Here is a 12,849-nt window from a genome sequence, read left to right as displayed (position 1 = left end):
CCTCAGCCTCCGTAGTGCTGGGATTACAGGCATGTGCCATCCCCCCCGGCCAATGATTTTTTTTTTTAATTTTTTTTTTTTTTTTGGTACCGGGGATCAAACTCGGGCTCTTGTCCTTGCAAGGCAGGCACTAGAACCACTAAGCTAAATCCCCGGCTTATTTTTAAATCTAATTTATTTTGATTTATTGATTTATTTGGTACCAGGGATCAAATTCAGGACCTTGTACTCGTGAGGCAGGTGGCAGTACCACTGAGCTAAATCCCTGGCCCTCAAAGTTTAAAAATTTTTTAAAGGGTTAGACATGTAGTTCGATGCAAAGGCCCAGGGTTTAATCCCCAATAAAAGAAAAATCAGGGGCCAGGGATTTAGTTCAGTAGTGCCACCGCCTGCCTCGCAAGCATAAGGACCCAAGTTTGATCCCCAGTACAAAAAAAAAAAAAAAGAAAAATTGGGTGGCTTCATGTACCATTTTAATTGGTCTTAATGGGTAAGTATCTAAAGCAATTCCGAAGCCAGGTTGAAATTTTAAATGCAAACGTTTTTACTGACAGCTCTGGACTGAAACCAATTCCACAGAACAGAAAAGAGAATGTAGAAGTTGAGGCAATGGAGTGTAAAATTGCAGCAGACAAATTAATACTCTTCACCCTCGTCCTCTCCCTCAGCACCATCTGCCCCAACCTCCTTGTAATCCTTCTCCAGGGCAGCCATGTCCTCCCGGGCCTCAGAAAACTCCCCTTCCTCCATCCCCTCGCCCACGTACCAGTGAACAAAGGCGTGCTTGGCAAACATCAGATCAAACTTGTAGTCCAGGCGGGCCCAGGCCTCAGCGATGGCCGTGGTGTTGCTCAGTGTGCATGCAGCCCGCTGCACCTTGGCCAGGTCTCCACCAGGCACTGCGGTGGGAGGCTGGTAATTAATGTCGACCTTGAAGCCCGTGGGGCACCAGTCCACAAACTGGATGCTGCGATTGGTCTTGAGCGTGGCGATGGCAGCGTTGACGTCCTTGGGCACCACGTCGCCACGGTACAGCAGGCAGGAAGCCATGTATTTACCATGGCGAGGGTCACACTGCACCATCTGGTTGGCTGGCTCAAAGCAGGCGTTGGTGATCTCGGTCACACTGAAGTATTCGTAGTAGGCCTTCTCGGCAGAGATGACGGGGGCGTAGGCAGTCAGGGGGAAGTGAATGCGAGGGTAGGGCACCAGGTTGGTCTGGAACTCTGCCAGGTCCACGTTGAGGGCCCCATCGAACCTGAGGGAGGCGGTGATGGAGGACACAGTCTGGCTGATGAGACGGTTGAGGTTGGTGAAGGTTGGGCACGGGATGTCCAGGTTCCTCCGGCAGATGCCATAGATGGCCTCGTTGTCCACCAAGAAGGCACAGTCCGAGTGCTGCAGGGTGGCGTGGGAGGTGAGGATGGAGTTGTAGGGCTCCACCACCGCGGTGGACACCTGCGGGGCGGGGTAGATGGAGAACTCCAGCTTGGCCTTCTTGCCGTAGTCCACAGAGAGCCGCTCCATCAGCAGGGAGGCGAAGCCCGAGCCGGTGCCCCCGCCAAAGCTGCGGAAGACCAAGAAGCCCTGGAGACCCGAGCACTGGTCAGCCTGCAAAAGATTGAGACAGCAAGCGTGAGCTGCCACGGGCTTCTCAGAAATCACACTGAGATGGGTTTTTAAAACTTTTCAATAGCATTTGCTAAAAAAGCCATCACAAGAGCTTCAGAGTTGCTCTGTGACTCAAAAGAAGAGAAAACAGTCCACAGTAACTCCTGTGAGGGCCAGGGATCTGCTAACACACACACACACACACACACACACACACACACACACAGACTTTTTTTTTTTTTTTTTTTTTTTTTTTTTTTTTTTTTTTGAGACAGGGTCTCACTATGTAGTTCAGACTGCCCTCGAACTCACTGTGTAGCCCAAGTTGGTCTCCAACTCACAGTGATCCTCCTGCCTCAGCCTCCCGAGTGAGTGCTGGGATTACAGGCGTGCACCACCACACCCGGCACACCCAGACTATTTTTAAATGAACCTTCTACTCTCAGGTGGAGCTCACGTGGCCTGGGATGGTACAGGGCCCACATTTTTCAGTCTCTGGTGCTCATGGTGCCCTTGTGTTACTGAAAATTAAGTCAGTACTCCAAATAGCACTTGGCCTAACAAGCACTCACTGGTATGTGAGGCGATTTACTAACAGTCCCACAAGGCGGCACCTCAGTGGAGTCCTCTGCCACTTGTTGTTCTAGCTAACAAACTGCTACTCAAGCCAAGGATGAATGTTGACCTTTAAAGCCAGTTTTTCCCCAAGGTGCCTGGAGATCTGCTGACATTCTCTACCAATCCCTGGGCGAGTTTACCCCATGTCTTCACCCCACCTGACAGTGCTATGTAGGGCAGACCCCGTGTCTACCGCTACAATCCCTCAGGTGTCCTGGGGACACAGGAACAACCCCAAGGACGGGTGCAATTGTTTTGTCCCTCGATGATCATCCCCTCCGAACCCTAGATGGCTTTGATTCTATTTGCCCTTAAAAGCAGGTCCCTGAATTCCAAGTCAGCGCTTGCTGGTGAAGCTTGATTTGCCAGGATGGGAACCGTTAACCCACTTTAGCTGGGAAGCCTGGGGTAAACCTCTGAGGGAAGTGTGAGGCCAAGAACTCAGGGCCATCCTTCTCAGAACAGGCCCGTCATGGCTGGGCTTAGTGTGGGATTTTCCTGACACACGGCTCTACCCGGGCCCTCGCTCGATTTTTGGTTAACGACTTACAAGCTGCCCATGTGTACAGGGAGCAGGACATCGGATTGCCACGCTCTTGATCAAAACGATCCACGCGTATCACCCTATGTCCCAACCACCCCGACAGGGAGTTGCCTGAGACTTCCCTGCCACAGAGCCGGCTTGCAGGCTTTTTGAAAGCCGGGGCACCTCTTTTCCCTGCCTGTCCCTCAAAACTTCAGAATTTCAGTGGCTGCTATTTGCTTCTGTCCTAAGGAAGCTCCCGACTCCTTTTCCATTTCTGGCTTTGTTGGGATTCCCCACTTGGAGCTCTTCGTAGACAGTTGCCCTGGCTTCTTGTGCTCTGAACTGTTTTTTGGTGGGCTGAGGACTGAACCCAGGGCCTTGCACATGCCGGAAATGCTACCTGCGAGTTTACCTCCTGCTCACCTCCCTGCCTTGAGCTTTTCCTAACATAGGGCACAGGCCCAGGCTTTTTTTTTTTTTTTAATGAGTTTGATCAATTTGTTACATATAGGAGTAGCTACATAATGTAACTAAAATGACCTAAAAAGGGGTGGTGTCTCAGCTGGAAGCGAGGAGGGTTACTGGTCTTAAATGTCAGTGAAACTGTTAAGGCTTCTCTGTTCTCATCTTGACACCAGGTACACTGCCCTCACTGAAGGAATGGGCAAACTGCCCAAATCTGCAAGGGTATGTACTCTTTCTGACAGCTGTCCCATAACCCAGGACCATCTGGTTTGAAGCCCACTTAATGTAGACAGCAGCCCGATTAATTACAAGGAATGATTCTCATAGCTTGGCCAGCCATGGTGGCACACACTTGTAATCCGAGCACTTGGGAGGCTGAGGCAGGAGGATCACTGCCTGGGCCATGCACTGGCCAGTCCGGACTACACAGGGAGACCCTGTGTCAAAAACAAAACAAGGGCTGGGGATGTAGCTCTGTGGTACTGCCACCTGCCTTGCAAGCACAGGGTCCCAAGTTCAATCCCCGGTACCAAAAACAAACAAACAAACAAAAAAAAAACTTCAGGAGAAAACTCTAACCCCACTTAAAAATGTTTAAAGGGCTGTACTGACCAGTTTCCGAATTCGTTCCAAGACCGGGTCAGTGATCTCCCTGCCAATGGTGTAGTGCCCACGGGCATAGTTATTGGCAGCATCTTCCTTGCCCGTGATGAGCTGCTCAGGATGGAAGAGGTGGCGGTTAAAAAAAAAAAAAAAAAAAAACTGCAGGAGAAAACTCTAACCCCACTTAAAAATGTTTAAAGGGCTGTACTGACCAGTTTCTGAATTCGTTCCAAGACCGGGTCAGTGATCTCCCTGCCAATGGTGCAGTGCCCACGGGCATAGTTATTGGCAGCATCTTCCTTGCCCGTTATGAGCTGCTCAGGATGGAAGGGGTGGCGATAGGTACCACTGCGCACTTCATCTGCAAGAGGGAAAGAAACCTGCTATCCATGACTAAAAACTGCACCTCAAGCCCGGGGCGGCCAGACCTCACGTCCCAGCACCCTGGGACATCCCGTAGGTGTCCGAGGTCCACTCACCAATGACTGTGGGTTCCAGGTCTACAAACACGGTCCTGGGCACGTGTTTGCCAGCACCAGTCTCACTGAAGAAGGTGTTGAAGGAGTGATCTCCTCTCCCAAAGGTCAGGTCACCTGGCATCTGGCCGTCGGGCTGAATGCCATGTTTCAGGCAGTAGAGCTCCCAGCAGGCGTTGCCAATCTGGACACCAGCCTGGCCAATGTGGACAGAGATGCACTCGCGCTGTGGGACGAAGAAAGAAAACTGTCACAGTGACACAGCAGATGAGGAATGTGGAAATGCCACACCTAGGTGACTAACCTTCAAAGACGGATTAGCGCCTTCCGGAAGCCGCTCTCGCCCCGGGACTATTTCATAGGCAAAACTCTTTGTTGGAGCTGGGCACAGCTGGCACATGGCCATAATCCCAGCTACTCTTGATGCAGGAGGATCACAAGTTTGAGGCCAGCCTGGGCAATTTAGGGAGACTGTCTCCAAAAATAAAAAGGCCAAGGATGTAGCTTGTTGGCAGAGTGCCTCCTGGGTCCGACCCACAGTACAGGGTGGAAGGACGTCCTCACTGAAGACATAATTCAGAAAAACACACGTTGGAAGACCAGACATGCTGATGAACCACCATGCAAAGCCAGACCCTGGCTTTGCAGCCGCAGATCGAGTTCAGGTTTCTCCATTTTAAAGTGGCATAAGCTGTTCTATTAGCAGCACAGTTCCACTTCCCCCCAATTCCTGGGATACATACCTGTGATTTCTTAAACCAATATCAAACCCTCCTTTCCAGTGCTGATTCTTTGTGTGATTGGGTAATTCCTGAATCCATGCTGGTACCTCTTAATCCTGTTCTTTACAAGAGGAGAGCTTCTTCCCCTCCCCTGGAAAACCAGTTTATCCCAGCAACTCCAGCTGGAGAAGCAGCAGTTAGCTGTATTTTCAAAAGTGTGGTCAGAGCAGCCTTTTGTGAAAAGAATTTTTTTTTAAGACTCTAATCTTTGAGCTGGGGATTTAGCTCAGTGGTTCTGCCACCTGCCTCGCAAGCACAAGGTCCTGAGTTCAATCTCCGGTACCAAAAAATAAATAAAAAACACACACACACACACACACACAAACAAAAACTAATGTTCAGAAAGAACATTTTTCCTTCACTATTTTTTCTGGAGGAGTGTTAAGACAGGGTCTCGCTATGTAGCTCAGGCTGGCCTTCGACTCACTGTATAACACAGGCTGATGTTGAACTTGCTGCTATCCTCTGGCTAGATATGTGCCACCACACCCAGCTCAGTTTGGAGTTTTTAAAACTTTAGTCAATAAGAAACTAACGTAAAATCCCAGCACTCAAGAGGCGGAGGCAGGAGGATTGTGGTGAGTCCAAGGCCAGCCTGAACTACACAGTGAGACCCTGTCTCAAACAATAAAAAACAAATTAATTTGAGAAAAGCTTGCCAGGAGTCGTGGCACATGCTGGTACTCCCAACTGTTTAAGAGTCTGAGGCTAGAGGACTACAAGTCCAAACCTAGCAGGTAGAGCTCCAATGCAAAAAAGAAAAAACAAAGAAAATGAAAACTGAACACCAACTATGTTCTTAAAGGTCCTAGTTTCATAACCCAGTAAAAAAATTGCTTTTGATTTATGATCACCGCCTTCCCACATATGCTCCCCATAAAACCATCAAGGCTCCTTAGGTACCACTGCGCACTTCATCTGCAAGAGGGAAAGAAACCTGCTATCCATGACTAAAAACTGCACCTCAAGCCCGGGGCGGCCAGACCTCACGTCCCAGCACCCTGGGACATCCCGTAGGTGTCCGAGGTCCACTCACCAATGACTGTGGGTTCCAGGTCTACAAACACGGTCCTGGGCACGTGTTTGCCAGCACCAGTCTCACTGAAGAAGGTGTTGAAGGAGTGATCTCCTCTCCCAAAGGTCAGGTCACCTGGCATCTGGCCGTCGGGCTGAATGCCATGTTTCAGGCAGTAGAGCTCCCAGCAGGCGTTGCCAATCTGGACACCAGCCTGGCCAATGTGGACAGAGATGCACTCGCGCTGTGGGACGAAGAAAGAAAACTGTCACAGTGACACAGCAGATGAGGAATGTGGAAATGCCACACCTAGGTGACTAACCTTCAAAGACGGATTAGCGCCTTCCGGAAGCCGCTCTCGCCCCGGGACTATTTCATAGGCAAAACTCTTTGTTGGAGCTGGGCACAGCTGGCACATGGCCATAATCCCAGCTACTCTTGATGCAGGAGGATCACAAGTTTGAGGCCAGCCTGGGCAATTTAGGGAGACTGTCTCCAAAAATAAAAAGGCCAAGGATGTAGCTCGTTGGCAGAGTGCCTCCTGGGTCCGACCCACAGTACAGGGTGGAAGGACGTCCTCACTGAAGACATAATTCAGAAAAACACACGTTGGAAGACCAGACATGCTGATGAACCACCATGCAAAGCCAGACCCTGGCTTTGCAGCCGCAGATCGAGTTCAGGTTTCTCCATTTTAAAGTGGCATAAGCTGTTCTATTAGCAGCACAGTTCCACTTCCCCCCAATTCCTGGGATACATACCTGTGATTTCTTAAACCAATATCAAACCCTCCTTTCCAGTGCTGATTCTTTGTGTGATTGGGTAATTCCTGAATCCATGCTGGTACCTCTTAATCCTGTTCTTTACAAGAGGAGAGCTTCTTCCCCTCCCCTGGAAAACCAGTTTATCCCAGCAACTCCAGCTGGAGAAGCAGCAGTTAGCTGTATTTTCAAAAGTGTGGTCAGAGCAGCCTTTTGTGAAAAGAATTTTTTTTTAAGACTCTAATCTTTGAGCTGGGGATTTAGCTCAGTGGTTCTGCCACCTGCCTCGCAAGCACAAGGTCCTGAGTTCAATCTCCGGTACCAAAAAATAAATAAAAAACACACACACACACACACACACAAACAAAAACTAATGTTCAGAAAGAACATTTTTCCTTCACTATTTTTTCTGGAGGAGTGTTAAGACAGGGTCTCGCTATGTAGCTCAGGCTGGCCTTCGACTCACTGTATAACACAGGCTGATGTTGAACTTGCTGCTATCCTCTGGCTAGATATGTGCCACCACACCCAGCTCAGTTTGGAGTTTTTAAAACTTTAGTCAATAAGAAACTAACGTAAAATCCCAGCACTCAAGAGGCGGAGGCAGGAGGATTGTGGTGAGTCCAAGGCCAGCCTGAACTACACAGTGAGACCCTGTCTCAAACAATAAAAAACAAATTAATTTGAGAAAAGCTTGCCAGGAGTCGTGGCACATGCTGGTACTCCCAACTGTTTAAGAGTCTGAGGCTAGAGGACTACAAGTCCAAACCTAGCAGGTAGAGCTCCAATGCAAAAAAGAAAAAACAAAGAAAATGAAAACTGAACACCAACTATGTTCTTAAAGGTCCTAGTTTCATAACCCAGTAAAAAAATTGCTTTTGATTTATGATCACCGCCTTCCCACATATGCTCCCCATAAAACCATCAAGGCTCCTGACCACATGAGCAGGCTCGGCAGTATTACCTGTGACTGCTCGCCCAGGTCTAGGGCTGTGGGGGAACAGAAGCCGTTTGTCCTAGAGAGCCCTTTACTCTTCACTGTTGGGTGAGGTTTATCTGAACTTTGGAAACTGCAGCCGGAGAAAGTGGAAAGAACCAGCTATCTGTTCATGATGGGCCCAGGCTAGGCCCAAGCAAATACAGCACTGTATCTGAGAAGACTCACTCATTCTAACAAACCACAGAAATCTTAGCCGGGCATGGTGGTGCATGCCAGGAATTCCAGCCCTAGGGAGGCTGAGGCAGGAAGATCACCAGTTCAAGGCCAGATATATTCCTGTCTCAAGACACCCAAAAAAGCCAAACCGATAATCTGTGCTTTTTCTTTGGATTTTGGCCTCCCACACACAGCCTCCTCCCGCCTCAGCATCCAGAGTGTTGGGATTATAGGCAGGTGCAACACCATACCCAGTTTACAAATCTTACCTTTTAAAAAAAAATAGCTGTCTAGCTGGGCATGGTGATGCACGTTTGTAATTCCAGCACTCTGGGAGGCTGAAGCTGGAAGATTATGAGCTCAAGTCCAGCCCAAGCAACATAGAGCATAGAGACACAGAGACACCGAACCCAGCCTTGTGGTGTCCTAAAGCTCACCGCCAACGTCAAGGGCTGTTTTCTCTGCTCTCTAGGGCTACTGGAGTAGGGGGCGGTGAGGCACAGGTGAATCTCGGTCTTGTTTTAATTGAATACACAGCCACTGTCTCATTCAAAACTGCCCCCCAGAACCTGATTCCCTATAGCATCTGTGCCACCCTGCACTGTTTCTGAATCACTTTTACCAGATCTTCTGGGTCTTGCTGGATGAGTCAAAGCGATCTGGTACAGTCACAAGTGCTTTCACTAACTGGGCAGCCTCTAAAATTCTAAAAAGATACTATTTCAAGTCCCAAGATACATGGATACTTGTTTAAAAGACTTCTTTTAAATAGAGTCTCAGGGGCTGGGGATTTAGCTCAGTGATTCTGCCACCTGCCTCGAGAGCGCAACGTCCAGAGTTCGACCCCGGTATCAAACCAAGAACAAAGAGACTTTCAGTAGATATTGTCTTAATTGTCTCTGATACCTCTGGGAAGATATATAGAAAATGCTCAAATCATTATAATGCTGGGGTTCAAACTCTCAAACTCACACCCATCCTCCTGCCTTAGCCTCTCCAGTGCTGGGATACAGCACCTTGAAAACTAAGAGCATATTGTTAGTACTAGTTTACTCTTGTTTTTGCAAGAAAATATTCTTTTATGGATGTTTCTGAAACCTGGTTTTCAGTAGAAAGCTTCACACTACAAACAGCCTGCTACATTAACACTAGAAAAGCAGGATTCGGCAGGGACAGTTAATTCCTTCAGAGGAGCCCGCCTTCTCAGTTGGACTAGGACATCTGGTCGCGCCGGCACAGAGCTGGCACAGGGCTGGCCAAGTCGCAGGGCGCCGAGGACCGCCCGGAAGTGAATGTGTGATCACAGAAGGGCACACCGGGTCCTGCGGGGCCGGCTGGCGTCTGGGGGAGTGGGAAGGGGAGGCAGTCGGGGGGAATGTGGGGAGAGACCAGTCTCTCCAAGCCCTGGGGGCCCAGGTGAAGGCTCCCTGCCCTTCCCTGTGTCATAGCGGGCCAGGTTGCCCTCTCCGCGAGAGGACCAGAGCCCGGGTGGCACTCTCCAGCCCAAAGCAGAATAAGTTCTGGTGAGCTGCTTTCCCAGCTTGATGCTGAGCCAGTCGGACCTGAGAGGGAGGAAGCCTTGGAGGCCCTGAGTGCAGCCTGCGGCTCTCGGTGCCCCTGTCCATTCATCCTCTACCCCGCCCCACTGCCCGGCAGGCAACACCCCCATTCACCATGATGGGGACTTGTAGGGGTCAGTGGTGCCGGCGAAGGCGACAGGACAGCGACGAGGCTCTCCCAGGGACAGAAGGCCAAGGAGTCCGGGGAAAGAAGCCGTGGGGAGGGCCAGCCCACTGGGCCTGTATATGCCCTGCCCCGGTAGAGCCCCACCCACAGACAGGGGCAAGCTGCGGTGATTGGTGGGTTTAAACCACACTCGTAGTGGGGAGCCGGGAGTGGAAAGGAGAGGAGACACCGAGGCAGGCAGGATAGGCAGCGAGGGATCTGCGAGGCCCAGGAAGACAGGGTGAATTCACCGTCCCGGAGGGTGTGTCCACATCAGGTGAAGGGAAGTCCTGCGCCAGGTGGAGGGGCTGGGGACCACCCAGGGGAAAGCGCGCCCCCTCTTCTTTCATATGCATATAGAAAACTGGTGAATGTGCCAGTTAACTACCATGTGAACTTGGCTGCTAGGTGATGGGTATAAGTTTAACCTGTGAGCTTCAGAGACCTAAAATTCTAGATTAGACTTTAAATAAAACATAGTGTTGTTTTGTAGCTAAGGAAGGCTGCATAGGTGATTATGTAGATAATACAAGTGTCTTACGGGTTCTTCGCCCTAGGGCCAGGGGCAAGATTTCTCCAAGCCATTGTTTGACTCAATCCATCTCTAGAGGTGATCTCTTTTGCAGGCTGAGAATCATTCCAACTGCAGTGGACCCGTAGGTTCCCAAGAGCTGGTTTTAATTCATGTTGGTTGGAGATCAGTAAAACTGAGATCTGGATGTTTACCTGGGTACACCCTATGGACCACAAGAGGCAGATGACTATCGTTAATCTAATTAACCCAAGTTGTTCATATGTCAGGCTGGACATAACTTGAGGTCTACCATACTTCCAACTGACTCTGTGGTATTTGACCTCACTCTCTCTCAAAGAATTGGAAAGCAGTGGTTTAGATCTCTTGATGACTGGTTTTGTTGGCAATGCTTCCCCCTTTCAACGTGACTGTTACAGCTGAAACCAACTGCAATTTGCCCTTTTAGAAACACCTGCTATGATTAGGAGCGTGAGTTTCCAGGGAAGAGAGAGTCACGAGCCCGGAAGGGGCGGCTGGTCCAAGACCCGGCCCATCTTCTGGTCTCTCCAGAGGGCAGCCACCTGCTCCGGAGTGAACTCACCTCGGGAACCCCTTGAAGGTACAGCAATCAAGTGGGAATGTAAAGAGACGCCCATTTTCCCCTTGTATTGGTGGGAGACTCAATATCGAAAATCTCTTACTCCTTTAAAATGTACCAGAGTTGGAAGAGAAAAAATGTGAGTAGGTGACAGGAGATGCAGAGGCTGAATGAAGGAAGAGGCACAGAGTTGCCAGGATTCTTATGACAAAACGGGAGGCAGAGGGAAGTCCTTAGGAATTATGACGCTGTTTCACATCTAAAGTCATACTGGGAAAATGGTCAGCACTGCCTGATGTTCAGCGTCTTTGCATTAAGAAATACTCCTTACTTGTGTTCAAAACGTAAAGGTTAGCCACAGGTAAATGAGATGTCTCTGACCCTTAGGGCATCCGCTATCGCTGAGCATGAGGCTGCTCTTCCTCCCCTTTGGAACCTGAGGACAAGGTTCCCGAGGCAATTTTAATCAAAGCCTTGCCCACTGTTGCTGAGTCTGAGGCAGCCCCTACTTGCCCTTCAGATGCTGAGGATGGGGGCCAGCCTCTCCCCTCAACAAGATGGTGACTGGTTTTTATAGCACAGGTCAGACTGACTGATTTGTATAACACAAATAGGTTCATCCATAGAACCAACCCTGCCTAGGGAATTTTGTGAGTTTAATTACAGGTTGAAACCAAAGCAGGTATTACAGAGTAGGCAAAGCCTTAGTCCCCAGAGCAGCACCTCTCCCATCATGATTTCTCTCCAGTACATCTTGCCAGACCAGCCAGTATTGTCAAAGATATGCTAGCTGAGGCTCTGAAAAAGGAAGGCCTATAACTAAGTATGGTCCCAGGGTCACAGGCAACATGGGGGAAAAAACTGTCATAGGCAAATATCTGCAGCAGGGCAGATTAGAGCCTTGGCAGGTCTTCTTCTCCCACTGTTTAAAATATGGTGGGAGTGTAGACTGGTGCAACCACTGTGGAAATCAGTGTGGAGATTCCTCGAAAAACTAAAACTGGGGGGCTGGGGATTTAGCTCAGTGGTTCTGCCACCCGCCTTCAAGCACAAGGACCTGAGTTCAATCCCTGGTACCAAAAAAAAAAAATTAAAAAATAAAAATATATTAGAAAAACTAAAACTATAGGTTCCATTTGACCCAGCTATTCCCCTTCTTGGTATCGTCCTGAAAGAATCAAAAGGATCACACCACAGTGACCTATGCTCACCATGTTTATAGCAGCACAGTTTGTAACAGCTAAATCTTGGAAACAACCCAAATGCCCATCAACTGACAATTGCATAAAGAAGATGTGCGGTTTTTATACAGTGGAGTACTACTCTGCCATAAAGAAGGATGAGCTTCAGACATTTCTAGCTAAATGGATGGGCCTTGAGACCATATGCTTAAGTGAAATAAGTCAGACACACGTGTTTAAATAGGGCATTATTTCTCTGCTCTGGGGTGCAGCAGACAGCATCCTGCCCTTGCTGAGCCTCTGGCCTCGCAGGCGGAAGAGCAGAGAGGCGGCCCCCGCACAGCGCCCAGAAGCCTCCATGGGTGTGATGGGGGGGTGACAACACCTGGGGATGAAGCAGCGGCGGGGCAGCCCCTGGGGAGGCTCGGTGCCCACAGGAAGCTGCCCTGTCCCCGAGCAAGGCTCGGGACCTCCATGGTGTCCCCACTTTGCTGGACATAACCTCCCGTGACCCCCAGGCACCCCTTGACCTCATCAGTTCTTAAAGCCCTTCCATGCACCCTGAGAAGCCAAGGCCAGCAGACACCAGGAGCCCAGGAAATGAGCCCTGGACCCGGCCTCCCAAGGGAACTCATCCTCCAAGCCCGGCCTCCTCCTGCCGGTCTGCAGCATCTCGGCCAGACCGAGGAGAGATCTGCACAGTGCCGCCCGGACTCCATGCGGTGCCCAGGCTCACCAGGTCTACGAATACCCACCACCAGCAAGCGGCCCCTCATCACCAGCCTCTGCCCAGCCCTGCACCGCCGGTGGCACGGGGG

General features: G+C 50.0%; 2 protein-coding genes across 2 annotated transcripts; both read right to left on the bottom strand.

Moving 5' to 3' along the window:
* Positions 1–636: 636 nt before the first annotated feature.
* LOC104872619 (tubulin alpha-1C chain-like) lies at positions 637–3,930 on the bottom strand. Its single transcript, XM_019209727.2, has 2 exons — positions 3,833–3,930; positions 637–1,611 (listed from the first exon to the last, which is right to left on the bottom strand). Exon 2 carries the CDS (start codon positions 1,525–1,527, stop codon positions 637–639), a length of 891 nt encoding a protein of 296 aa, XP_019065272.1. The 5' UTR covers positions 1,528–1,611; positions 3,833–3,930.
* Positions 3,931–5,976: 2,046 nt separating this feature from the next.
* LOC104872618 (tubulin alpha chain-like) lies at positions 5,977–9,761 on the bottom strand. Its single transcript, XM_010638863.2, has 3 exons — positions 9,687–9,761; positions 6,118–6,340; positions 5,977–5,999 (listed from the first exon to the last, which is right to left on the bottom strand). The coding sequence occupies exons 1-3, from the start codon at positions 9,687–9,689 to the stop codon at positions 5,977–5,979; spliced, it is 249 nt and encodes an 82-aa protein (XP_010637165.1). The 5' UTR covers positions 9,690–9,761.
* Positions 9,762–12,849: the final 3,088 nt, after the last annotated feature.

Source organism: Fukomys damarensis, unplaced genomic scaffold (assembly GCF_012274545.1).
Source record: "Fukomys damarensis isolate Sample0158 unplaced genomic scaffold, DMR_v1.0_HiC HiC_scaffold_20, whole genome shotgun sequence".
In the NCBI taxonomy this organism is placed as follows: Eukaryota; Metazoa; Chordata; class Mammalia; order Rodentia; family Bathyergidae; genus Fukomys; species Fukomys damarensis.
The sequence above is the reverse complement of the archived record's forward strand: the minus strand, read 5'-3'. Positions and strand labels throughout refer to the sequence as shown.